This window comes from Lampris incognitus, chromosome 7 (assembly GCF_029633865.1).
Source record: "Lampris incognitus isolate fLamInc1 chromosome 7, fLamInc1.hap2, whole genome shotgun sequence".
Lineage (NCBI taxonomy): Eukaryota > Metazoa > Chordata > Actinopteri > Lampriformes > Lampridae > Lampris > Lampris incognitus.
Window position 1 is genome coordinate 12,952,294 of NC_079217.1, and position 24,271 is coordinate 12,976,564.

Consider the following 24,271-nt stretch of genomic DNA (forward strand, 5'->3'; position numbering starts at 1 on the left):
CCCACTCCGCAAGCGACAACGTTAACTAGTCGACTAAAGGGTCCAACCCGTTAGCCAAGGGCCAACGTGTCTACTTATCCATGCACGTTACTATATATATATATATATATATATACACACACACACACACACACACACACACACACACACACACATACAGTGACGGCTGGTGGCGACATTGGGTGGGTGGGCTAACAAATATAGTATACCATCTATAGTTCACACTGCAGCAACACAATATATATATATATATATATATATATATATATACACACACACATACAGTGACGGCTGGTGGCGACATTGGGTGGGTGGGCTAACAAATATAGTATACCATCTATAGTTCACACTGCAGCAACACAACATCTGAGATACCAAGTTAGAGCAATGGTGCTATATACCTCGTCACACCAAGTGCTCTACAACAACACTACGGAGAAGTATAAGGCCTGATGCCAAAAAACACACACACATCATTTGACTATTTTTCTCCACACTTTAGCACGTGGCGTTTTTAACAAGAACAACATATGCAAGAGTGATGGGATGATATGATTCATGATAGACCAGAATGCAGAATCACGTAGCCTACAATGTCAGAAAAGGGCTCACCCAAGGACGCACAACAAAACGTGTCCCAACTGAAACGACTGCCAGTAAATCCTGCAACTGTTTTTACCACAGCTGTTTTGCAACACATTGTGCCAAGCATGTCCCGAACACAACAATCTGGTAAGCGCAGCACAAGCAATGTGTAGACAGGACAGCTAAACGTGTCTGGTGGTCTTTTAAGAGGTCTACAGGCTTGGGCCTACCTTATTTGAAGAGAAGCTCACATCGACGACCTTTCCGGGATGCAAACGGGTTCATCACCACGTCACTGAAGTCCGGGGATTTCTGGCTGAAGGCCCGCTCAGCAGACAGCACAGCCAGGGCGTGCAGGCGCAGCCTACCCTGTCCCGTAGCGCTTCGGGGGAGTGACTGGATCCTCTTAAGTGTACTGAAACACCTCTCTGGCTCTGCAGATGTCAGGGGGGGTATTTGTGTGATGTTTCAGGGAAAGTGCTCTGAAGATTGTTCTCGGATTGTTCCCTGAACGGCGTACACCTGCCACGTCGGCTGTCCCGTCAGCTTGCACAGCCGCAAATGGCGCCTGCGACGTTTCATCAGCCAGTTTTTGTGCATAAACAGCCAACACACAATCCAGCAACTCATTGTGGCTCGTCTGAGGCGTGTTCTCGGCAACCTGTGTGTCCGACAGGTGATCGGCTAACTGGCTATCCGAAAAAGAGAACCGGCCAAGAGGTCCAGAAACACGCCCCCTGGCGTGAAGTCGGGGATTCGTCGGACCCCCGCAGAGCTAGCTCACGTGCCCCACACAATGTAATACAGTCCACGATCCGTGATAACGGATCCCTGTTTGTCCTCACCGGCTCGTTGTGTGTCTGTAGAAATGCGGCGGCCCTCGTCAAGTTGACAGGCGATGCGCTAATGTAACCGGTTACTTTCTTGCCCGGTGCGGGATTCGATACGGGGTGTCCTGCACCACAAGGCGACGTCACTAACCGCTCGACTAAAGGGTCAGACCCGTTAGCTAGGGGCTAACGTGTCTTATTAGTAGTTTACAGTCGTCACCCTCCCCGGAAGCGCGCCCTCGCGCTTGTTCTTCCCGCGCTCCGAAGAGACTTCTGAGGATCTGCACACTTCCGGATCCCACCGCTGCCACCAATGTAACCGGTTATTTTCTTGCCCGGTGCGGGATTCGATACGGGATGTACTGCACCACAAGGCGACATAGCTAACCGCTCGGCTAAAGGGTCGGACCCGTTAGGTAGGGGCTAACGGATCTTATTAGTAGTTAACACTAACTTTACCCAGCATTCATAGCTTTACGCTATTTCCGCGGTGACCTGTGCTGCATTCGCGTTTCCTAATTCTGTCGGATAAATGTTTCAAATCCACAATCCCTTGCCGGGTCCAAGCCGCCCCCCCCCCCCCCAAAAGCAAGCCTGGGGAACAGAAGAGTGGATTCTTAGCTACTCTTGCCGTTAGCCGGTCCTTCCGCTGAAACCAAGTAACACAAAACTTACGGTTCTGTCGTTTGTCCTTTGGTGTTATTTGAACGTCCCCCACGCAGGACTCTTCGCCTCCAGTTTTCCCCCAAAGACACTGAAGAAAATGGATGCGAAAGTAAATAATACACCTCGTTCATGCTAACGCCAAGTCGCTCACCACCCCCACCCCCTAATTGTACTTGGCCAATTTACCCTAACTCTTCACACCCGGCTTCCCACCCGCAGACACGGCCAATTGTGTGTGTAGACGCCTGGCCAAGCCGGAGGTAACCCGGGGATTCGAACCGCTGAGCCCCGTGTCGGTGGGCAACGTCGCTCACTTCTCTCCCCTCCCACTCTGCCACGGGTGGCGCGTCACTGTGTGTAGTCTGTGCTGTCATTGGTCTGAAGTCAGCGGCTTGTGGGCTGATTGAATTTGGCCCAAATGATCAGCAAATCAAGGGGGCGTGCCAAGACACACGTCACTCATGTAACACGAAGACGCTGTAAAAAAAATGAGCCCGTTTTGACATGTTTTGCGTTTTTCTTGTTACTATTTAGTGCTGTTGCTGCTCTTCGGTTCCACCAAAATTAAAAATGATCTGTTGTAAGGTTTCTAACAATCATTTTCTCATTTTTATTGTGAAAGATAGGGAGGGCTATTCCGTTGCCTACCAACACGAGGATCAGCGGTTCGAATCCCCGTGTTACCTCCGGCTTGGTCGGGCGTCCCTACAGACACAATTGGCCGTGTCTGCGGGTGGGAAGCCGGATATGGGTATGTGTCCTGGTCGCTGCACTAGCGCCTCCTCTGGTTGGTCGGGCAAATGTTCGGGGGGGGGGGACTGGAGGGAATAGCGTGATCCTCCCACGCGCTACGTCCCCCTGGTGAAACTCCACACTCTCAGGTGAAAAGAAGCAGCTGGCGACTCCACATGTATCGGAGGAGGCATGTGGTAGTCTGCAGCCCTCCCCGGATCAGCAGGGGAGGGGTGGAGCAGCGACTGGGACATCTCGGAAGAGTGGGTTAATTGGCTGGATAAAATTGGGGGGAAAAGGGAGGGGGGATCCCCCCCAAAAAGATAGGGAGGGCTTAGCCCTGTTAGCCCATTTATGTTAGCCGTGTACATATATATATATATATATATATATATATATATATATGTGTGTGTGTGTGTGTGTGTGTGTGTGTGGGTGCGCGTATATATATATATACATATATATATATATGTGTGTGTGTGTGTGTGTGTGCGCGTATATACATATATATATATTTATATATACAGATGGTTGACAAATTAAGGGAAAAACCTGAATGCTTGAGCCTGCAGTGAGGGGGTCTGGGGGCTTTGTTATGCTGTGGGGGGCATTTTCCTGGCATGATTTGAGTCCAATTTTCCCGGAAGGGTCACTGCAGATTAATACAAAGTTCCACCTTCATCCTATGATGAGACATTTCTATCCTGATCAGAGTGGTCTCTTCCAGGATGACAATGCCCACATCCACAGGGCATGAGGGGGTCGCTGAATGGTTTGATGAGGATGAAAATGGCCCATGGGAGACGTTGGACCAATGTGCTAGACAGCGCTCTCCACCACCATCATCAAAACACCAGATGAGGGAATATCTTCTGGAAGAATGGTGTCCGTCCCTCCGGTGGAGTTCAGAGACTTGTGGAACCTATGACAAGGAGCATTGAAGCTGTTCTGGAGGCTCCTGGTGGCCCAACGCCTTACTGAGCCACTTTATCTTGGCTTTTCCTTTGATTTGTCACCTGTCTGCACTAGCCCTTTGAACGTTATCCTCACATCTCTGGTAGACCAAAGACCAAAGGCTAAGGTCAAGGTTCAGAGATGCAGCTTTCCGGGAGAAAGTCTGTTGCAGATTCTGAAACACTGGTTGGACTCGACAAAGGTAATGTTGAGAGAAATCAGTAATCCCACAGCCCCGCCCTGTTCTTCAGATACCGTCACTGCGCTCGTCGTAGGACGGGGTGCAGCTACCAGAGAAAAGATGCTTGTAATGGTTTCATCTGGCTGGCAAACAGTCTTAAAATTGGTCTTCCTACTGGCTATGGTGTTGACTTTTACTAATAAGAAATAGCTTGTATTTTTGATTTTTTTTCTTCAAAGTATCATCTGACGGACACCACAAAAGATGTCCGTCACTCTCTCTATATAGCTATTTCAGTTTCTCATATTGCTAGGAAACAGCTATAGAAGACATATACCATCAGTTCTGCATTAGCATCATAGATTACAAATGCCGTTATCCCGGTAACACGCAAGAACAACAGAAGCCACATCACATCCACACAGGCCAACAGCAGGCCAAAAGTGCTCTATTTTACCACAACTCCAAACATTTCTTCACATATTTCTCTATATATTTTTTTACATCTTTTTTTTATATATATAGTTGTTTAAACTTTAATGTTCTTTGTGTCTACAGTTGGAGGCTTTCAGCTGTGGAGAGGCAAGGAGACGGCTCAACTACCACAGAGACAGAGAGAAAATCAATAGTCTGAAACATCTCGAGAGTTAAAATCCACATGGGGACATGTGCAGTAAAACCAATTCTGACTTTGTAGATTTTTTATTATTATTTCTTAGATTTATGACCTATTCTGTATTGATAGAAGATGACTGTATTTCAGAGATCATAGCAATGTGACTATACGAATGAATGTGGTATGATAAGACGTAGCTGCCTATCGTCAGAAATGCCGAAGTGTCTGTCCCTACTGGCTGGATAGACCTATGAAACTGACAGCAAGAACACACAGATCAGACAACAGCCTATGTAGTGAGATAGAACAAGCGTGCTAGGCAGTATTACAGTGGCAGAACAACGACTACCATCACAACGACAGGGATCAAATATTTTATGACTTTAAGAAAGCCCCATACTCGATTCGATTTAGTCTTGAAATGCCCTTGTGGATCTTTATTCAACGAATATTTCAATAGACAAACAGCAGATTTAGAAAGAAAAAAAAACTCCATAATAATCAGTAGATCACTTTACAAGCGGTGTACAAAAGGTGTCTGTGGTTTAATGACACACTGCTACCACCTGGTGGACAAACTCTGAACTCGTACTTTCTCCACGTAAATGTTTAATTAGGGAAATCCTTTTCATAAAAATCCCAAAACATTATGACTTAAATAATGCACGGCAATACCAAGTCTTATAGGTCTCGTCACTTCCGATTTTCCGCCACATCTGATTGATGTGCTGTGTAGACGTGCACGTGCAGCAGCATTACCGGGCGATTTGGCCCGTCAAAGATGCAACCCATCAAAAATAAATACATACTCTAAATCATGAAAATAATTTAACAAAATTAACCCAGACCTATCGAAGATTTGTAATAACCAAGATTACAGAAGGCCCATACGTTGCAGCATGGCCCAGTGGTTAGCGCGGTGTCCTCACAGCAAGAAGGTCCTGGGTTCAAATCCCAGGTCCTTTCTGGGGGGAGTTTGCATGTTCTCCCTATGTCTGCGTGGGTTTCCTCCCTCCATAAAACATATGTCAATACTCCTGTCTATGTCCCTGACCAAGGTATGGCAAAAAAATAAAAATAAATTCTGGACTTGGTCTCGGAGCAGCTGCCACCTCTCCTACACAAATGCAGAAGATGAATTTCATTGCATGCTTGCTTACAATGACACAAAAAAAGTGTCTTCCTTTCTTTTACAGTTTGCTAGAATGTCTACATATATCCACAAATTGTGGAAAGATGTTCTTAAAGAAATCAATGACATAATTAGTCAGTGAGCATTTCCCCATCATGCATTTTTGGTAAAGATAACCCCCCAAATATTCCTCCAAATTCATTCAAACTCGTGAAAATCCTCCTCTTCTGTGCTAGGCGATGCATTTGGTTAAGGTGGGTGTGGGAGGAGCCCCCTGACGCCACACTATGGATAAGTAGTGTGTAAGTGTTCAGGCCTATCGAAGCGCTCAGCTTTAACTTAAGAGAGGAACCTGTTCAGTTTCATAAGATACGGAGTCCTTTTACAACTTAAGGGTCTGATTGTTTATTGACGATAGCAGCAGGGCTCTATGGGCTGCTGTGGGGATGTTTTATTTTGAAGGCACTGTTTATAAATTACTGTTTTGTATTGTGATTAGCTTTTTCATCCGTCTAATCTGTCACGAACTGTAAACTTGTCAATGTTTGAATAAATAGAAAAAATACATGATAAAATTAGTATAAAATCATGATCAATGTTTTTTTTTTTAATGATCACATATACACTGGACCTTTGTTGGGACAAGGTCCATTCAAAAATACAGTACATGGATGTCCTGTATGTTTGAACTCCACTTGGGCCTACAGTGGGCTGTGATCAAAACTCATGAGTGGGAAATGATGAACTGTCATCAAGTATCCCCTCTTTTAGGAGTTCAAAATGAGGGATGTTTTCCCTGGAGTCATTTATCAGCTCATTCATATCTGGAAAAACCCATGGTGGTGGGGCGGTTATTTGCCATGGTAAAGGATAAGATGAATGGAGTATAACCTAAGGTCATGGGACAGCACATAATATTAAGATTGTGAATAAAGCCATTAGGAAGTCATTATTAATAGGCTCATTGAAAATGTTCTGCAAAGAAGCAGGCTATTAATGCCAATTTCTGATGACTTCTGAGACACAGGTCTGGGTCTACTAACCTAAGAAATGTGTGGGATCTTGTTTTTCAGACCACAATGTACACCCAACTCCAGGTGTACTATAACGGATATTTAACAGCCATTAAAGATTTGTGCATCTGTTTAAATCCCTCAGCTCAAAACCACTGCTCCCATTTTTATTGGGTGCATTTGCAAGCGCGGATTGTTAAAAGATTACAATTTCATAAAATTCAAAATAGCAGGGAAAGGCATTTGAATGATTCCATACTATAAATTTATACGCAATATAACATAAATTTCCAGCAGATCTTTTACCACAGCAAGGCACCAGACAAACAGCTGCAGTACACAATTGCTGAGGTCTATCATTTCCCTTCAATGCCAAAGTATATCTGAAAGACATCACAGCAGCCTTTCTCATGTAAGAACTTATAGAGCTGCCCAAGGTCCATGTGATTGCCCCTGCTCCCATGTGGGTCAAACATTGCCTCTTCAAAGCCTGTGAATTTTCGCAGTGAGTCCATACTTTCATCAGCCCCGCTGTCTGTGGCCTGATTATTCAGGGGAATATCCTCTCTATGTCGAATCATGATCTTTTTCCAAGTCAGAACCTTCACTCTAAGAAGTAAGGAAAAGTTAGGAAAACATTTAAACTAGCTTCAGGCTAGGAAATACAAGCTACTGAAAAAGAAAAATAATTTAACCTACCTAGACCAGAACTCCTCGCAGGCGGTTTGAGGACCTTCCACACAAACAATGCCGGGCTTCCCAGGCATGCTGAAACCGGACAAGCCCAGTTCCTTGGACCACTCCAAAATGTTCTTCCGTTTAATCTTGTTGTAGATGTGGTGACTGTAGATCCATACACGGCTAAATATTTCTGATGGCTTTTGAGCAGAGGACTCATTCTTCGAAGCCGGTTCCGCTGACGAGGTCTTATCAATATAGAGATGTAAGCTGTCCTTCGCCCTTTCTACAGCAGAAAGCACACATACTTCTCCTTGGCAGTTTTCCATTAGGTATGCATTAAGGTCTGCATGGAGCTCAGACTGCTGGGTTCTGCTGAGATACGTGCACCTAAAAAAGGAAGGCAACTGCTGTATATAAATACATTCACAAGGCAAATTGGACCTTTCACCCCCCCCCTCACTTTAATAGCTTTAATAGCTACGTATCTGCTTCTTTTGCGTTCTGATCTACTATTTTTTAGTCTTATTTTTCCTCCCTTGGTTATTTGTTTTTTCTCTCTTAACTTGCATAATTCTGAGTGTTTTGAGTAACTGCGACCGAAATAATTTCCCTGGGGATTAATAAATTTTTCTGAATTTGAATCTGAATCCTCCATTCCAAGGTTAGTAAACTATTGTCAAAGGTCACTTACGACATACACATTAGTTTTTTACAACTCCATGCATGCATACCCTCTACTACTACTACTACTACTACTACTTCCGGCTACTCAAGTTAGGAGTCGCCACAGTGGATCATCCGTTTCCATCTCTTCCTGTCCTCTGCATCTTCCTCTGTCACACCAGCCACCTGCATGTCCTCCCTCACCACATCCATAAACCTCCTCTTTGGCCTTCCTCTTTTCCTCGTCCCTGGCAGCTCCATATTCACAAGGCTTACCGTTTTTGGTTTTTATTTTATTATCAAAACCATCCAGCATGCCGAATTTTGCCACAAGAGGACACTGTTACATAACGTCACACGAACAGGAACAACTTTTGGCTTCGCGGAAACATAAAATCCGGGTGAAAATCAGTTTAAACCGATCTGCTCCTTTTAAAAAAATCTGGGTATTTTTCTGTGAAAATCGGTAAAAACCAAAAACGCCGAGCCTTGCATATTCAGCATCCTTCTCCCAATATACCCAGCATCTCTCCTCCACACATGTCCAAACCATCTCAATCTTGTCTCTCTTGCTTTGTCTCCTAACCGTCCAACCTGAGCTGTCCCTCTAATATACTCGTTCCTAATCCTGCCCTTCTTCTTCACTCCCAATGAAAATCTTAGCACCTTCAACTCTGCCACCTCCAGCTCCACGTCCTGTCTTTTCATCAGTGCCACTGTCTCCAAACCATACAACATAGCTGGTCTCACAACCATCTTGTAAACCTTCCCTTTAACTCTTGCTGGTACCCTTCTGTCCCAAATCATTCCTGACACTCTTCTCCACCCTCTTCACCCTGCCTGCACACTCTTCTTTATCTCTCTTCTGCACTCCCCGTTACTTTGGATAGTTGACCCCAAGTATTTAAACTCATATGCCTTCGTCACCTCTACTCCTTGCATCCTCACCATTCCACGGTCCTCCCTCTCATTCACACATAGGTATTCCGTCTTGCTCCTACTGACTTTCATTCCTCTTCTCTCCAGTGCATACCTCCACCTCTCTAGACTGTCCTCAACTTGCACCCTACTCTCGCTACAGATCACAATGTCATCCACTAGCATCATAGTCCATAGGGACTCCTGACTGATCTCATCCATTAACCTGTCCATGTATACCCTCTGCTCTTCCTTAACAGTTCGTCATTCAAGTTTGGAGGTTCTATTCTTCCTCGTTCTGTTTTGTTGTGAACTGAGTCCGTGTAAGGTATTAACAACAGAATTAAATAGTCACATCTGAGGAGATACTGGGGAGGATGTGTGACTCTTCACTATGTATATTTATTTCACTGTTTCTATAAATTATATAATCATTAAGTTTTGCTTATTTGGCTATAAAGTATGTGTTAACTGTGCATGTTCTGCTCTACTTTGATGTGTGTAATCATTTAGTAACTCATTAAGTGATTATTGTGATGGCCTGGCAGCCTGTCCAGGGTGTCTCCCCACCTGCTGCCCAATGACTGCTTGGATAGGCTCCAGCATCCCCGCGACCCTGACAGCAGGATAAGCGGTTTGGATAGTGAATGGATGGCTGTTACTGTCTGTCTACTCAGTCCACTTTGTACCGATTGCACATCTATCTAGCCTGGAAGAGGGATAACTCCCCTGTTGCTCTCCCTAAGGTTTCTCTCATTTTCTTTTCATGATAAGATTTTTTTCTGGTGAAAATTTCCTCATAGGAATCGAGGGTTTAAAGATATGGGGTGTTGTACTTAATAATGCTTTTGTGATTGTACAGCCCTCTGGGACTAAACTGTAATTTAGGGCTTTACAAATAAATCTGACCTGATTTGACACATCACATTTTCTATGCAGCTTCTTACCGTACAGTTATCTCCGGCAGGATGTTGGGATATCCTGATGGATAAGTACAGGATAAAGTGAAATCCACCTGGTCGAAGAGATAAATAAAAAGATGAATTGATCTAAAATCAATATGTGGCTTTACTGGTGTTGATTATGTAGCATCTTGTTTGGTTACCCCTTTCATGCTTGCAGCGTCCACCTTCTGCTTTATGAGAAACTGTGGTCTGGATGGAGGAGGCGTCTCTGTCGAGCCCTCTATGTAACCCCTAAGCTCTGCAAGAGCCAGCTGGTCTGTGATTTCAAATTCATCGTGGGTGGGAAACATGCTTGACAGCAACTCTATCTCTGCAAGCTGTGATTCAGCCGATTCTAAATAAGACATCTTAATGAAGCAGTCTGATTTGTTCTTTACTATATACTCTAATAGGGCATTTGTCCTAGAAGTAGCAGTACACGTCAACTGACTGAGCACAATAAGCCGTGTCTCTTTGGGGCGAAATCGGTCCTCGTAGTACGTCGAACTTCCTGTACAGCGCAATTATATCTCCAAAACTCTCATTTCATTGATAGGTTAACAGAACAGACGTGTATTTTCCGGTTACTGTTGTGCAATAGAAATTGGTATTGAAAATGTCTAAATAAAATTAAAAAAATCAAGTAGACTATACGGGACACATACATTTATGTTATCTATAGAAAAGGCTGACTTGTTTGTTCATCCAGGCGAAGCAGCAGGATGTAGTAGAGAGAGAGAGAGAGAGAGAAAACAGCCTTGTTGCCACTTCTTTCCAACTGGTCTCCACTAGGAAATGTTTCCGCCCGGACGGAATATACAGCGCACACAGGAAATACACGTCCTGTCGCCCGGAATGCCGAACGGCACACAATCATGTTTAATTTCATAGGGGCTGGATTTATTTATTTTTTTCACATCATGGAGAGATTTTAATGCGTGTTATTATATACTTTAATTTTTTTCCCCTGGTAGTTTTATCGTTTTACATCGACATGTATTGAATTAGACGTGTACTTTGTAGAGTTCCGCTGCATAGACAAAGGTAAACGGCAAACTTTGAGAAATCAGGCTCCATACTTGATCGTAAATTGAATGGATCATGGCGGTTATCGTTCGTCAACCTGGGACTGATATTCACGACCTTTTGCTTTAAAGAAGGCTAACGGGAACTTTTCATTAAGGTTTGCTCGCTAACTACTACTTCTAAACGTGGAATCTGAGTAGGCCATGTGTCGCTGTCGTTCTCTTCAACTATATGTTAGTTGTGCTTGATGGGGTGACTCAGTGGGTTACACTTGTCAAATTTTGTTTAGGTGAAAATGGGGAAGAAAAGGGGCAAAGACGCAAGCTCCAGGGAGGATGATGACACTGACCTGACGGGTACAGACTTCAAGCTAAAGTTCATCCTTATGTTATTGTGATTTCCTGTTTTAGGCGTGTGACACGGCCCAATTTCTTTTACCAATTTCAGATCCCTCCTGCAGACATACTAAGAAGGGTATAGATCGCAGTTTTCTCAAGAAGTGCGGTGAAAGTTCTAACTGGACCATTTGCCAAGACTGCAAAAATGACGAGCTGACCAGCCCAGCTGTGCCTCAGGAGTGTGAAGATGAAAAGGAAACCCCAGCCATATGGATGTGCTTGAAATGTGGACATAGAGTGGGACCATTTTATAAACAAAAAAAATTATATTTATTACAATGTAGACACAGTGGGACCTTTTTATGAACAAAAAAAAAAATTTATTGCTTACGAGAAATGTCTGCATACAATTTGCTAAATAACGAATCGTGTCTACTCTAAGGGCTGTGGGCGAAACTCTGACAACCAGCATGCTGTCAAACATTCTGAGACTCTTCGGTCAGATCCTCATTGTCTGGTGGTCAGCATGGACAATTGGAGTGTGTGGTGAGAGGTGTTAAGTCATATTGGAGAATAGTTCAATTATTAGGATATATGATGTTAAATCTGGAAATTTACGTTGCTTGCTTTTGTGTTCTGTCATTGCTATAGGTGTTACTTATGTGATGATGATGTCCAGTACTCCAAATCAGGGCAATTGGCTCAGTTGGTGGCCAGCATTAAAAAGCAGGTCTTGTCGAGCCCTGAAACAAGAAAGCAACAGAGAAGTAAGTTCCACAGCAATGTTTGGCATTTGGTGTTTGATAGTTATGCATAGCAACATTTTGTTGGAAAAAAAACTTGCACTTCTCCACCGTCATTTTAAATCATCCATTTTCTGTTTAATTCTTGTGGTCAAAGCAGATGAAATTTTACTGGAAGAAGAACAGATGACTCGTACTACAATGGATGAGGAAAACAGGGAGGGCAGTGAAAATGAGGAAAATCAAAAGAAGAATGTCAGGAAGGCGGATGTTATGAAATCACAGAAGAATGGCACAAATGAAGGCAGCAGAGCTGTGATAGTAAAGGGACTGAGTAATCTTGGCAACACTTGTTTTTTTAATGCAGTTATTCAGGTAAGAATTTTTAGGATGTTATTCTCAGTTTGAAATCTGACAATTTTCATTTTAGATTTATGAACTTTCAACATATTTTCCAGAACCTTTCTCAAACACAGTTGTTGAGGCAGATACTCAGTAACGTGACAGAAGACAGGAATAGTCTTGACATTATGCCTGGTGCCCCCTCAAATCTGGTTTGTTGCCATTGTCCTTTTTATTTTTCATCACTGTGTACATAATAGGTTCTTTCCTGACTGCCCAATTATTAATACGTGGTTATTTTTGTGATTGCAGGAGCCTATTGTTGTTCAGTTAGACCAGCCTGGATCCCTGACTTTAGCTATGTGCCAACTGCTCAATGAGATCCAGGAATCCAAGAAGAGTGTAGTAACACCTCGGGAATTGTTCACACAAATTTGTAAAAAGCAAGTGCAAATCTATATTGAGCTTCAATTGAGCCTTGAGTCATGCCCAGCGTTTTAATGTTAGCACTAATTCATTTTGAATTTTTGATTTGATTTTTTTTTCTTTCTTGGTCTCCTCTGTCATCCCTAGGGCTGCCAGGTTCAAAGGGTTTCAGCAGCAGGATAGCCAAGAGCTCCTTCGCTACCTACTGGATGGGATGAGAGCCGAGGAGATGAAAGTATGCACTCATTTCTTTTAAACGAATCTGTCTCTGCACATAATCTCTGCAACTCATATGCTATAATCTCAAAACCATAATACATATTACAAGCAACTGACAATAAGGAATATAAGGTTTAATGCGAAAGTGCCTGGATAATACATGTGACATGTATCCCTGTGTCATATATGGAATATTTATATATATTAAGGAGGTGCTTGCCAAACACAGATACGAGGTGGATTAAAGATTCTTTCGAGATCGTAATTGTAGATATACAGGCTGTTCAAAATATGAGGGACATTGCTCTTTTAAACTGGAGAGATAAGGTGAAAGTAGAAGAATGCTTTAATTTACCGTTTATTTAATCTAACATTGAATGGGCAGGGAGGTTTGAGAAGAAATGTTCAGCCCTGCGAGAACTGAGAGCTGCATTGTCAGGGTTGTAACGCGTTCATTCTATCTACTGTTGTCAAATTGACAAAAAGATTAGTTGAAAATTAAAAAACTTTTATTCAAAGTATAACCAAGTCTCCCCTTCCCTTGCTATCCTTTTTAAATCATCCCGAAATGCCATAATCTTCAAACCAAAGATCTTGTGGTCTTATTTGACAAGGAGTGGAAGGCCTCCCTTGAATGGACACCTACAACAAGCAGAGGTTAAGCAATGACAAAAAGGGGGACAATTTCAAATGTAAATGATTTCGCGTAGGATTAACAGTGGAAATTTTGCTAGAAGTTAAGTCACCTGTTCCATTGGCTTAGTTTTTGAGCCACTTTAATTAACTGAGTACTAATGTGACCGTTACTACATCTTGTAACAGTCCTTTTTATTTCAAATTTCTTGACCCCTATTCATACATTGAATGCAAAGTTATGAAGTTGGATTTCTACAGTTGGCGTCACTTCCGTTTAAATACTTTAAAGAACCCCTTCTACAAGAGTGACAGTTTGGTTGGGTGAATCGCACATAGAAGAAGTTTTGTGAGAGAAAATTCATAGCAGAGACTGTTCACAGCACTGATATTGTTAGAAAAGCTTCCATTTTATATCTGACAGCAAAATGAGTTAATTTATCATATTTTTATGTCTGTGAATAAGGATCTGGTATTGTGTTTATTTTTCTAGAGAGTGAGTGCTGGGATATTAGAAGCACTGAAAAAATCTGGAAAAACCGTGGATGAAGAGCAGTTGAAGGCATTAATTAAAGGTAAAAAAAATTCCACAGATTTTTGTTTCACAGTATTAACAATTAAGTTAATAGTTAATTTAGACCTTTTGGCTCCAGACTGTATATGTTATAATAGACATGTGCTTATCAGTTTTCATTTTATTTGCATATGCATCTGTTTGTCAGTCTGTCTGGCTGACTGCGAAATTTTGCTTTCTCACGTCAAAGTTTTTATGTTTCCAGAATATGAGAAAAATGGATTTCCCAAGAATTGTGTTGACCAAGTGTTTGGTGGGGAAATGACCAGTACGGTGATGTGTCAACAATGTCAAACGGTATTTTGTGTACACACAAACAATAAAAACTTATCGACAGTGTTGTACTGGTCATACAGTAATTTGCCTTTTCATTATTTTTGCAGGTGTCATTAGTCACAGAGATGTTTCTGGATCTCTCCCTACCAGTTTCTGATGAAGTAATGCACTCAGCTGGCTCGGTTGAAATCAGTTCAAAGTTATACCTCCGAAAAGTTGTCAGACATTTTTCTTGCTTATTTATGTTGTTTGTGTCCTTTTTTATGTTACCATCTTTAAGGCATATCGAAAAAGAAAACCAAAAAAAGGAGCCCAAAATACCAGCGAGTCAAGCCAGGATGGAGGAGAGAGCCTTAGTTTGATCAATGGACATGATCTTCCCACTGGTGCTGGCAGCAAGTACCAGCAGAAGAAAGCCAAGAAGCAGGCAAAGAAACAAGCAAAGGTATTATTGCATAAAAGAAATCTCTTTTTTTAATCTTTTTTCCTTTCATTTTTCATGTTGAACATGGGCTTTTTGATTGTGATCATTTGGCAGAATCCACAGGTTTATGTCACTGGTTTATGTCACTTGTGCTCACAGAATCAAAGGAGGCAGCAGAAATTTGAGGGGAAGGTCACATTGGACAGTATCACAGCTTTGAGCCCTGTAGAGAATACACAGGCAGATCCTACAAACTCACATGTCGTGGAAAATGCTGATGATGAGACTTTTGAAGAGGCCCCAACTAGTGAAATCAACCCTATGGTAATGTCTCTCCCCAAAAAGGACAAAGATGATCTTGATGCAGTCCAAAACAGCAGGGAAAAAGAGGAAGAGGAGCATTCCTTCAATGAGTGTGACTCATCTGGTACATCCGCGGTCAACAATCGATTTACTGTCTTATCTGAAGACAAAAAGAACAGCTTCGAAGACGAAAATACGTCAGATTTGGATCAGGAAGTAGAGGAGGATACACTTTTGGTGGGTGATATGGAGAAAATATCCTTGAATGACGGTTTCATAGAAGACTTTGATCCTGCAGAACAGGGCAAAGAGAGTGAAGAGATGCCAATGGAGGCTAAAGGATATACTGTAGTAAACCAGGACCCAGAGCTGGCCTTCCGCACTCTCGCGATGAGAGTGACACCAGAGAAACAAGAGTGTTCAGTACAATCCTGCCTGTTTCAGTTCACCGAAGTGGAAAACCTCACAGAGAACAACAGCCTGCTATGTGTGTCATGCACTAAAAGGCAGTCAAACAATAAAGACTCTCAAGGTTTGTGTACAGTGGTTGCTGTGGTAAACCCTACAGTTAATCATGTTGGTTCCATTGTTTTATTTGACACAAGTTACTAGGGCTGGGTGTTGGTGAAATTGTGATATAGGGCTATACAAATAAAATTGACTTGACCTCCTGCTACGATATGTATCACGATACATAGGTCGCAATACCATTGTATCACAATACATTGTGATACGATTCATATTGCTATACACTGCAATGATGTACATAATTTACTGAAATTTTTAAAATATAGCTGAAAATACAACTTGCTGTGTACCATTTGGGTAGTCTGATATTTATGTCACATTATATTTTGATAACTCGGTAGGCAAATTGAGTGACAACTATTTAATTCAATCTTTCCATTCCAGTTAGAACGGTAGTTGCATTGCACAGTACACACGGAACTGAAATGTAGATGCCATATCATGAAAATACAGTGTGCATGTTAAGTATTTTTGTTGTCACAGAACATGCTGCACTCAACTGCAACGTAGATGCCATAACATCATAAAATAAAGTGCATATTAAGTTATTCTTATTGTGTCACTGAACACATTGAACGGAAATCCGTTTTTAATGTAAATTATTTAAAAGTATCGATACGAGGGGCTGGAAAATCGATAAAAGTATCGTGAAAAAACTGCAGTACTGATCTGTATCTTTTTGCATATTGTATGACAGTGCATCATAAACTTAAGTATTTTAACATGGTGAGAATCTGGTCCAGTGATGGGATTTTTTTTTTCCCGCTGCTGCATTGACCCAATTTCATTTAGATCTCTATCTAAATCCCCTGTGTTTTTGCTTGATTTAGGATCCAAGAAGAATGTATACACTGATGCCGTGAAGCAAATTCTGGTCTCCTCTCCTCCATCAGTGCTTACTCTTCATTTGAAGAGATTTCAACAGGTGAATTGGATAAAGAACATTTCAGTAAAATATATCCAACTTCTATCCAAGTCAACTTAAGCTGTACCATTTTGATCACATATTACCCTAAGCAAAGCCTAATGTCTTAAAATCACTTGCTGTTAATGATTTTTCAGCTCAACCTTCAACTTTATTTGTCCCTGAAGGGCAGTTAGTATTGCCGTATGAAGTGCAACATAAAAACAAACAAGATCACAAACACGGACTCAGCAGCACTGCATCAGCGAACAAGCATAATCATCTGAACAGCAATAAAAGCAATACAATGATGGCTCCTGTCACCCCCAAACATAAAGTATGACCAGCATACCATTACAATCAAAATACAACAATAGCGGCAACAACATAATCAGAATCAATTTTTGACTGAATCCAAATTTTGACTTTTGAGTGAATCCAAAATAAGTTTTGAGTTTGAATTGTTTGTGTGTTTTCAAGTGCATGGGTGAGATGCTTAGCCAATTTCACCACTATTTTCTTTTCCTCTAGAAAACTGTTCCTCCTCTTCCCAATTTGGACAAGACAAAATTAACATTTACTGTCTTTTTTTCTCCTTTTTTTTTCTAGACTGGCTACAGCATTTGTAAGGTGAACAGACATGTCCAGTTTCCTCAGGTATTGGACCTAGCACCTTTCTGTGCTCTAAATTGCAAGGTAAATATTTAACACTCAAAATGAAATATCATTTCTTGTATGCCTATTGAGAATTGCTCTACCCTTTTTGTTTGCTGTTATGTTGTATATACGTCTGTGTGGAACAGCAACAGAAATGTGTTTCTTTACAGAACGTCACAGAGGGAGATGCCCAGGTGCTGTACAGTCTTTATGGTATTGTAGAGCACAGCGGAACAATGAGATCAGGCCACTACACGGCATATGTCAAAGTGCGGCCCCAGGGCCCGACATCTACAGCCAATGGACTCGCAGCACAAGGCGGAGGTATGTTTGACTGGAATCAGGCATGGAAGTCGGTAAAGTGCCTTTGTGGTCTATTTTAAACATACTCTTGTTCTTATTTGTATCCATAGGAGATATAGAGCCACCCAAAGGATCCTGGTTCCATATCAGTGATACTAGTGTCCAGCCTGTGACTGAGAGCAAAGTCCAGAGTTCCCAAGCCTACCTGCTCTTCTATGAAAGGATTTGTTAGTTATCCGGGCCAACATGACTCAGGAAATCAGAACAAGCCAACCTGTTGCTGCTTAAGGCCTAAACTAACAGAGGCCTATTTACAGTTGACCAACCTCCTTGTATGAGGCACCCGACCATAGTTTTTGCCTTCTTTTTTTCTGCAGCGAGTGGAGCATGAGAAGGTTTTGATTTAAATCATCATGTCAGTGGGAGAGGAACCCCTCAGCCTATGTATTGTAAGGTTAGGGTAGTGTTTTGTTGCATTTAATAGTGCAGAGGATGAATAATAATAATAAATCAAACTTATATAGCGCTTTTCTAACACTCAAAGTGTTTTTACAGTAAACGTGGTGGAACGACAACATTCAAAGACGATGTTTTAATTCAAAGGATTGAAGGAAAACATTGGCTACTTCTGAATCTCATCTGTTTCTTTTAGAACATAATTGCACAATTGAAGTCCTCTCCCACTACTGCCAACTGTTGGACTCTAGTTGACATATAAGTTTTTTTGTTTTTTGTATTGCGCAATTAAATGTTTGGAATTAAGCCAAAAGCGTGGTGTCTTTAAGCTGCTTCCTGTTTTGCTACTACGGGGCGAAAGAGCGCCTGCGCATACAAAAAAAAACCCTCGCCAAACTCACTTCCGGGTCCAAGGTGTCACATGACTTCTGGAAATTCTGACCGGGTGTCGGCACTCCGCTGCAATTAACTAATTAATGGAGGTATTATCGGGTAGAATGGCAGGTCAGTGATACGTTTTTATGAGTCGGAGTGACGTATTAAGCAGGGGAGACAACGAGGCAAGTTTACTGAGAAAGGGTACAAGAGTTGCTGGCTAAGCTACTGGGCAGATGTTCGCTTCCCAATGTCTTATGTTTACCTAGGCCCCAAAAATAGAGCTTAACGTTTGTCGACGTCCAAGCGTCGCCTGTGGTATCGGCGCTTGGGAATCCATCACGTTTAAAAGCGAATAAATGGAATAAAAGCGCCGATTCGCCTTTTCGTCCGTGTGTCAGTTTCGACCGCCTCCGCTTGTGCGCTGTCCGTCCGGACCCGTTAGCCGAACGTGAGTCAGCGTTTGAAAGTCGCTCCCTGAACCTGCCGAGTCGAGGTGATCGTCGCCTGCTATGTGGCCGATATTCCTCCTCACGATCTTCGGCTCGTCGGTCCGGTCAGTTGTCGTTAACGATTCCCGAGAGATTTCCTTTGGGAGGATCGGCGGATCCCTTCCGCCATACTCAAGTCCCCCCCCTCATTACGTCACGTACCGTACCGCTGGACTCGTCGGTCCGAGAGCAGGCGGTTCGCTGCCGCGACTCGAGTCTGAATAAAACCCGTGAACTGGTTCAATGTAATCGGCTAATAAGCTGCCTTTTCTTTTCTTTTCTTTCTGTTTTTAATCTTGACTCTGTCTTGAGCTGTTATTCCTGAGCTACGGGCGGACACTCCGCCATCAGTGTCATGGAAAGGTTTTCGGGCAGGCTGATGATGCTGCTGATGCTGCTGCTGTTTAATGACGTCTTTCTCCCCCACGTGCGGCACCGCAGGACGACTCGTCAGTTATCCTGAACCGTCCGTGAGGGAACTGTTACGTGTAAATGTGTGCAGACGAGTTATTGTTTTGGGACATTAATAAAACGTCTTTGTTCAAAAATACACACGTAGTCCCCTGCTAGGCAATATGCCCGATGATAACTGCTCCGAACTGATGGCTTGTTTTGGCAGTGTGGACAGTGGGTGTTTATTATAGTGTAAGGCCACTGTGGCTTGGCCCTGACTCTGCACCCAGTAAAACAAAAAAAAGGGTTCACATAAAGGCAAATGTGCACTTTGGACCTGTTTTGACAAAGAATATGTGGCAATGATACTCATTCAACACTTCATTTGCTCCCTCTGTTACACAGGCTGAGCTTGTTAAAAGTCATGTCACTCCAGGCCCCTCGCACGTCAACGTTCACCTTTCAGTCCGCAGTGCACAGTGCGCACGTTCTCCAGTGCCTGAATGAGCAGAGGCAGAGGGACGTCCTGTGCGACGTGACCGTTGTGGTGGACAGCAGGATGTTCCGGGCCCACTGCTCCGTCCTGGCTTCCTGCAGTGACTACTTCCAAAGCAGGGTCACCAATATCACCAGGCAAAATTCCATCATCACCTTACCTGATGAGGTCAATGTCTTGCACATAATTATAGAAATATCTATTAGAATGCATGTAGTAGGCCTATGTAATAATAATAGTAATAATAATAAATATATATATATATATATATATACAGTGTTGGGAGGGTTACTTTTAAAATGTATTCCGCTACAGATTACAAAATGCATGTGTAATTTGTAACGTATTCCGTTAGATTACTCAATGTGAGTAACGTATTCTGAATACTTTGGATTACTTTAATATTTTCTTACATTTTGTGTAACATTATATGTAGCATTCACACAATACTACTTGAGTAGACTATTCTGTTTCTTCTATTGTATCAGCTGGCTGAATGCATTTGAGTCACCTTAAATATATATTAACAAAGGCTAGAAGAGTATGTAAACCTAAAAGAGCTATGATTTTTTATCTGGTAAAAAAAAAAAGAAAAGAGAGAAGAGAACTTTTCCATGTGCTTTTCTTTATTTCCATAGCTATTAGAATGAAAAACCTTAGACAAAGTTGAAAATATAGCATATTGTCTTACTGAACTTACTGTTGAACTAACATTTAGGCATCACTTTCAATGCATTTTGTGTCGCAATCCTCTAAAAATAAGAATGGCACCAAAGGAGAAAAAAGGTAATCCATTAATTTCAAGAATGTAAATATTCTGAATACCATAAATTTAAATTGTAACTGTATTTGAATACAGTTACTCATATTTTGTATTCTAAATATGTAATGCCGTTACATGTTTTCCGTTACTCCCCAACACTGTGTGTGTATATACACACACACACACACACACACACACACACACACACACACACACACACACACACACACACACACATATATATATATATATATATATATATATAATTTGTTCCTACTCGCCTTAATGTTTTGGTATAGCCTTAGAGTCAAAACAAATTTTTTGTTTTTGGTAATTAAAAGTTTGACTTTTTTGTGTTCTCTACAGAACTGGAACATCTTGCTTGTTTTGGTAGCTATGCAATGTACATTATTGAATTTTACTGTATTATGGCTTTTTATCAAGCTATCTTTGCTATATATCTTCCCTGCAGGTGACTGTGGAAGGGTTTGAACCATTGCTACAGTTTGCCTACACATCAACGCTGCTCTTCAACAAAGATAATATTCATGCCATTCACAGAAGTGCTGAATTTCTTGGATTTCTCAATGTGGAGAAGGCATGCTTCGACTTTCTCATTCCAAAGTTTTCCAAAGACGGGAAACCTGCGCGAGAGGACAGCCAAAGAGGCTGTTGTCAGAACAGAACACCCAGTGAGGGTTTGGGCCCGATTATAGAAGTCAGCCAACCTAAATCACCAGAGTCTTGCAGCTCAGTGGCTTCAGGAGATTTGCAAATAGATCTTCCTTCACAATGTCCTCAGAACATGCAAGGTCAGACAAGCAGAGGGAAAGAACACTTCTGCTTGGAGAATTGTGGCCCACAAATGTCCCCCTTATCTCTGGGCTTAACAGCAAACAGTGTTTGCCCCATCCTTTCAATGCCTTGCTCAAATACCAACAAACCAGATCATTCCTCACAGTTTTGTGAAAGAGACATTTTAGAGATAGGGGGTGTATGTGACCAAAGTGAGTTGAGCTTGGTAGACTCTGCTCTATCATGTGAACTGTCATCCACTGGAGGTGTGAGTCCTCCAGCTCTCATCGAGGCAACAGGTGGAGAGGTACACCAGACTGTTGAGACAATTAATGCTGAAAGCAAATGTGACACTGACCATAGTCCTCTCAGTACATCTGGGGTACAAGATAGTAGTGAGTTATTAGAGCAGACTACAGTTAGTCTGGAAGACAGAATGTCTGTTGATCTCTTAGACCCCACACTCTCTTGTATAAGCAATGTGGAGGGATCTGGGGAGAGGAGCAGTGTGGAGAGGGAGGTTGCTGAACATCTGGCTAAGGGATTTTGGCCTGACCCATGCCCATCTCAGACTCAGTCACTTCCCCTAGATCCCATAGACCAAAATAATCTGACAAAGGCTGCAGACTTTCATTGGCTAAAGCAGCTGGACCTGAGCTCTAGTACGGGAGACTGTCCCTTCCTCAGGGACCTTGGGGCAGATGAAGAGCATGCTCCGGCCACTGACAGCCTGTCTCAGTCAGAAAAAAGTCCCTACATGTCCTCCTTACTCAACTCCGGAGAGGATTCAGACCTGGACACAGATGGGGATACTGAGGCTAACATCAAAAAAGCAGAAGAGGTCAATGTGATATTTCAGTGTTCAGTGATCAGAGTTCAGTTACTGTGGGCTAAAGACGTTAGGTAAACAAAACTGTTTCGTTCTGCAGGTGCAGCTACCTTTCCCAGTGAAGCAGATCTCGGTGTTGAGTCGAAGTGCCTTCCTGCAGCTTCTGAAACACCAACACCTGAACCAGAAGCAGCTCGAGTTTGTGCACGAGGTCCGTCGACGAAGCAAGAACCGGATAGCAGCGCAGCGCTGCCGCAAAAGGAAGCTGGAAAGTATTCACATTCTTGAGTGTGAAATCTGCACATTGGTATGTTTTCCCATTTCTCATTTGTTTGCAGGTTCACATCCCAATGTACAAATGCAAGACAAAGTTATCATTAAAGCCTTCAGTAACCTTTTGGTCTGGATGTGGGTTATATGTAAGCAGTGCTGTCATACTTATTCTGCAGAGAAGTGAGAAAGAGAGGCTGATACACGAGCGCAGTCAGCTGGAACAGAACTTGGAGGAAACTCGGCAGAGTCTCTTTGGGTTGTGTAAGAGTGTCAGCCTGGAGTCCAGCCCTGAACAGGACCACTTGCAGCTTTTTGCCAAGCTCTCTTCTGCAGATTGCCCCATCTCAGCTTTCCTTGTGCCCATGTCCTCCCCCAGCCTTCTGGGCAAAGACCAGGACTGCCAGCTCCCATTAGAGAAACTTACTTTCCCCCCAGAGGGTAAGCCTGAGAACTCGATCCAAAACAAGCTACCACAGACTAACCCCCACACAGAGGAGAGAGGCTCCCAGCAGAGCTGCTTTGTCACAGCCTCCTTCCTGAATGCCTGAATGGATATGAACAGCACCTTATGATACATTTGCAATGCCTGTCATTTGAGAAGATGCTTGGGGCAGATGGACATTATCAGTTGCTTACTGTATTCCTCTATTGCAGAAGATTTGTTTTTTTCTGAAACCCCTCTCATTAACACCAATTTCTCCCTGATTTTAGCGTTCTTACTCAGCAGAGATGTCTTGCTATGTCAGGCATTTCAATACAGCAAAATGCAGACTCTAGTATTCCTATTTTCAAGGATTACAGGTGATCTGTTCAGGGGCCCCTTTGCACATTAGGCTTTTCTTAAAAAGCTTTTTTTTACCATTTTTTTCTCAGGGAAACTCATAACCCACCTGTATTTTAATGGTTAGTGGAATTATTGCTACAATCTACTCACTTTTATAATCTAATCATGTATAAAGCATTCAGTCACTACTCTCGTGATGTGCTGTATATCCTCAGCACTAATGAAATTTGTTAAAGCAAACAAATAACTTACAAGCAGCATTATTTGATGGTGTGGTGTGACCGTCCCCTGTTATTCTAACAATGAATACAGTGCACCTGAAAGCATTATTGTGCAGAATAAGACAGTGTTATTTGATTCAGTGTGTGCCTTATATGCAGTAGTTGATTGTGAAAAACAAAGATCAATTTAAAGGCAGTCTTTGTCTCAAGTGCCAGCTCACATTTTTTTTACAGCCCGTACTGATTACATCATTCTAATCAAAAATCTGCCTGCACGTTGATTTGTTTCATTTACTTCTGATGTAGCTCACAGATTTAAAACTGTTTAACCCCTCAGTATTTCACTTCAAATGGTAAGCACTAACAGTTTTTTTTCCAACTCTTGTGTTGAGGTGTAGTACCACAGTTTGGCCAGCAGATGAAAGTGTAAATCTCTTTGGTTCAGCACCTTCACTGACTGCTAATGGACTTGAAGTACTGGGGCAACACGAGGTTTAACATGCTCCAAATCATAATTGCTTTGAGGACATGTAGTTCACAGCCGCAGAGCTGCTGATAATCGAATTGAAGTGTAAAACGGTATTCAAGCCTCAAACTGGAATGACTCGAAACAAAATCACCGTTCTGTCATTTAGGACTGTTAAGTCTGTCGACATAAAGAAATCTTTCGCACATCGAGGCGTAGCTAGGGACGTAGAACTGAGCTACATGCACGAGAAAGGAAGCCGAGGGCTCTGGCCAGGCCTCAGTCGTATCTAATCATAAAAGCACTCTTCCTAGTTCA

General features: G+C 42.4%; 3 protein-coding genes across 7 annotated transcripts; 2 read left to right on the top strand and 1 right to left on the bottom strand.

Moving 5' to 3' along the window:
- Positions 1-7,065: 7,065 nt before the first annotated feature.
- On the bottom strand, positions 7,066-10,618 carry rwdd2b (RWD domain containing 2B). Its single transcript, XM_056284079.1, has 4 exons — positions 10,077-10,618; positions 9,919-9,986; positions 7,409-7,777; positions 7,066-7,318 (listed from the first exon to the last, which is right to left on the bottom strand). The coding sequence occupies exons 1-4, from the start codon at positions 10,281-10,283 to the stop codon at positions 7,066-7,068; spliced, it is 897 nt and encodes a 298-aa protein (XP_056140054.1). The 5' UTR covers positions 10,284-10,618.
- Positions 10,619-10,786: 168 nt separating this feature from the next.
- usp16 (ubiquitin specific peptidase 16) lies at positions 10,787-18,380 on the top strand. Of its 4 annotated transcripts, none has more exons than XR_008810519.1 (18): positions 10,787-11,098; positions 11,231-11,297; positions 11,389-11,576; positions 11,722-11,825; positions 11,931-12,046; positions 12,180-12,397; positions 12,481-12,576; positions 12,677-12,807; positions 12,938-13,025; positions 14,136-14,217; positions 14,422-14,513; positions 14,600-14,653; positions 14,773-14,937; positions 15,076-15,751; positions 16,578-16,672; positions 16,810-16,988; positions 17,261-17,347; positions 17,479-17,516. XR_008810519.1 is itself a non-coding variant. In XM_056283495.1 (18 exons), exons 2-18 carry the CDS (start codon positions 11,237-11,239, stop codon positions 17,841-17,843), a joined length of 2,529 nt encoding a protein of 842 aa, XP_056139470.1. In that variant the 5' UTR covers positions 10,787-11,098; positions 11,231-11,236; the 3' UTR covers positions 17,844-18,380. The 4 variants fall into 4 exon arrangements, 2 of the variants coding, with proteins under 2 accessions (XP_056139470.1, XP_056139472.1); XR_008810520.1 differs by having other exon boundaries at positions 16,840-16,988; XM_056283495.1 differs by lacking the exon at positions 16,810-16,988 and adding an exon at positions 17,722-18,380 and having other exon boundaries at positions 17,479-17,632.
- Positions 18,381-18,484: 104 nt separating this feature from the next.
- Positions 18,485-23,696, top strand: LOC130115618 (transcription regulator protein BACH1-like). Of its 2 annotated transcripts, none has more exons than XM_056283352.1 (5): positions 18,485-19,421; positions 19,732-19,990; positions 21,058-22,221; positions 22,310-22,516; positions 22,659-23,696. In XM_056283352.1, exons 2-5 carry the CDS (start codon positions 19,751-19,753, stop codon positions 23,028-23,030), a joined length of 1,983 nt encoding a protein of 660 aa, XP_056139327.1. In that variant the 5' UTR covers positions 18,485-19,421; positions 19,732-19,750; the 3' UTR covers positions 23,031-23,696. The 2 variants fall into 2 exon arrangements, with proteins under 2 accessions (XP_056139327.1, XP_056139326.1); XM_056283351.1 differs by having other exon boundaries at positions 18,487-18,571.
- The last annotated feature ends 575 nt before the right edge of the window (positions 23,697-24,271 follow it).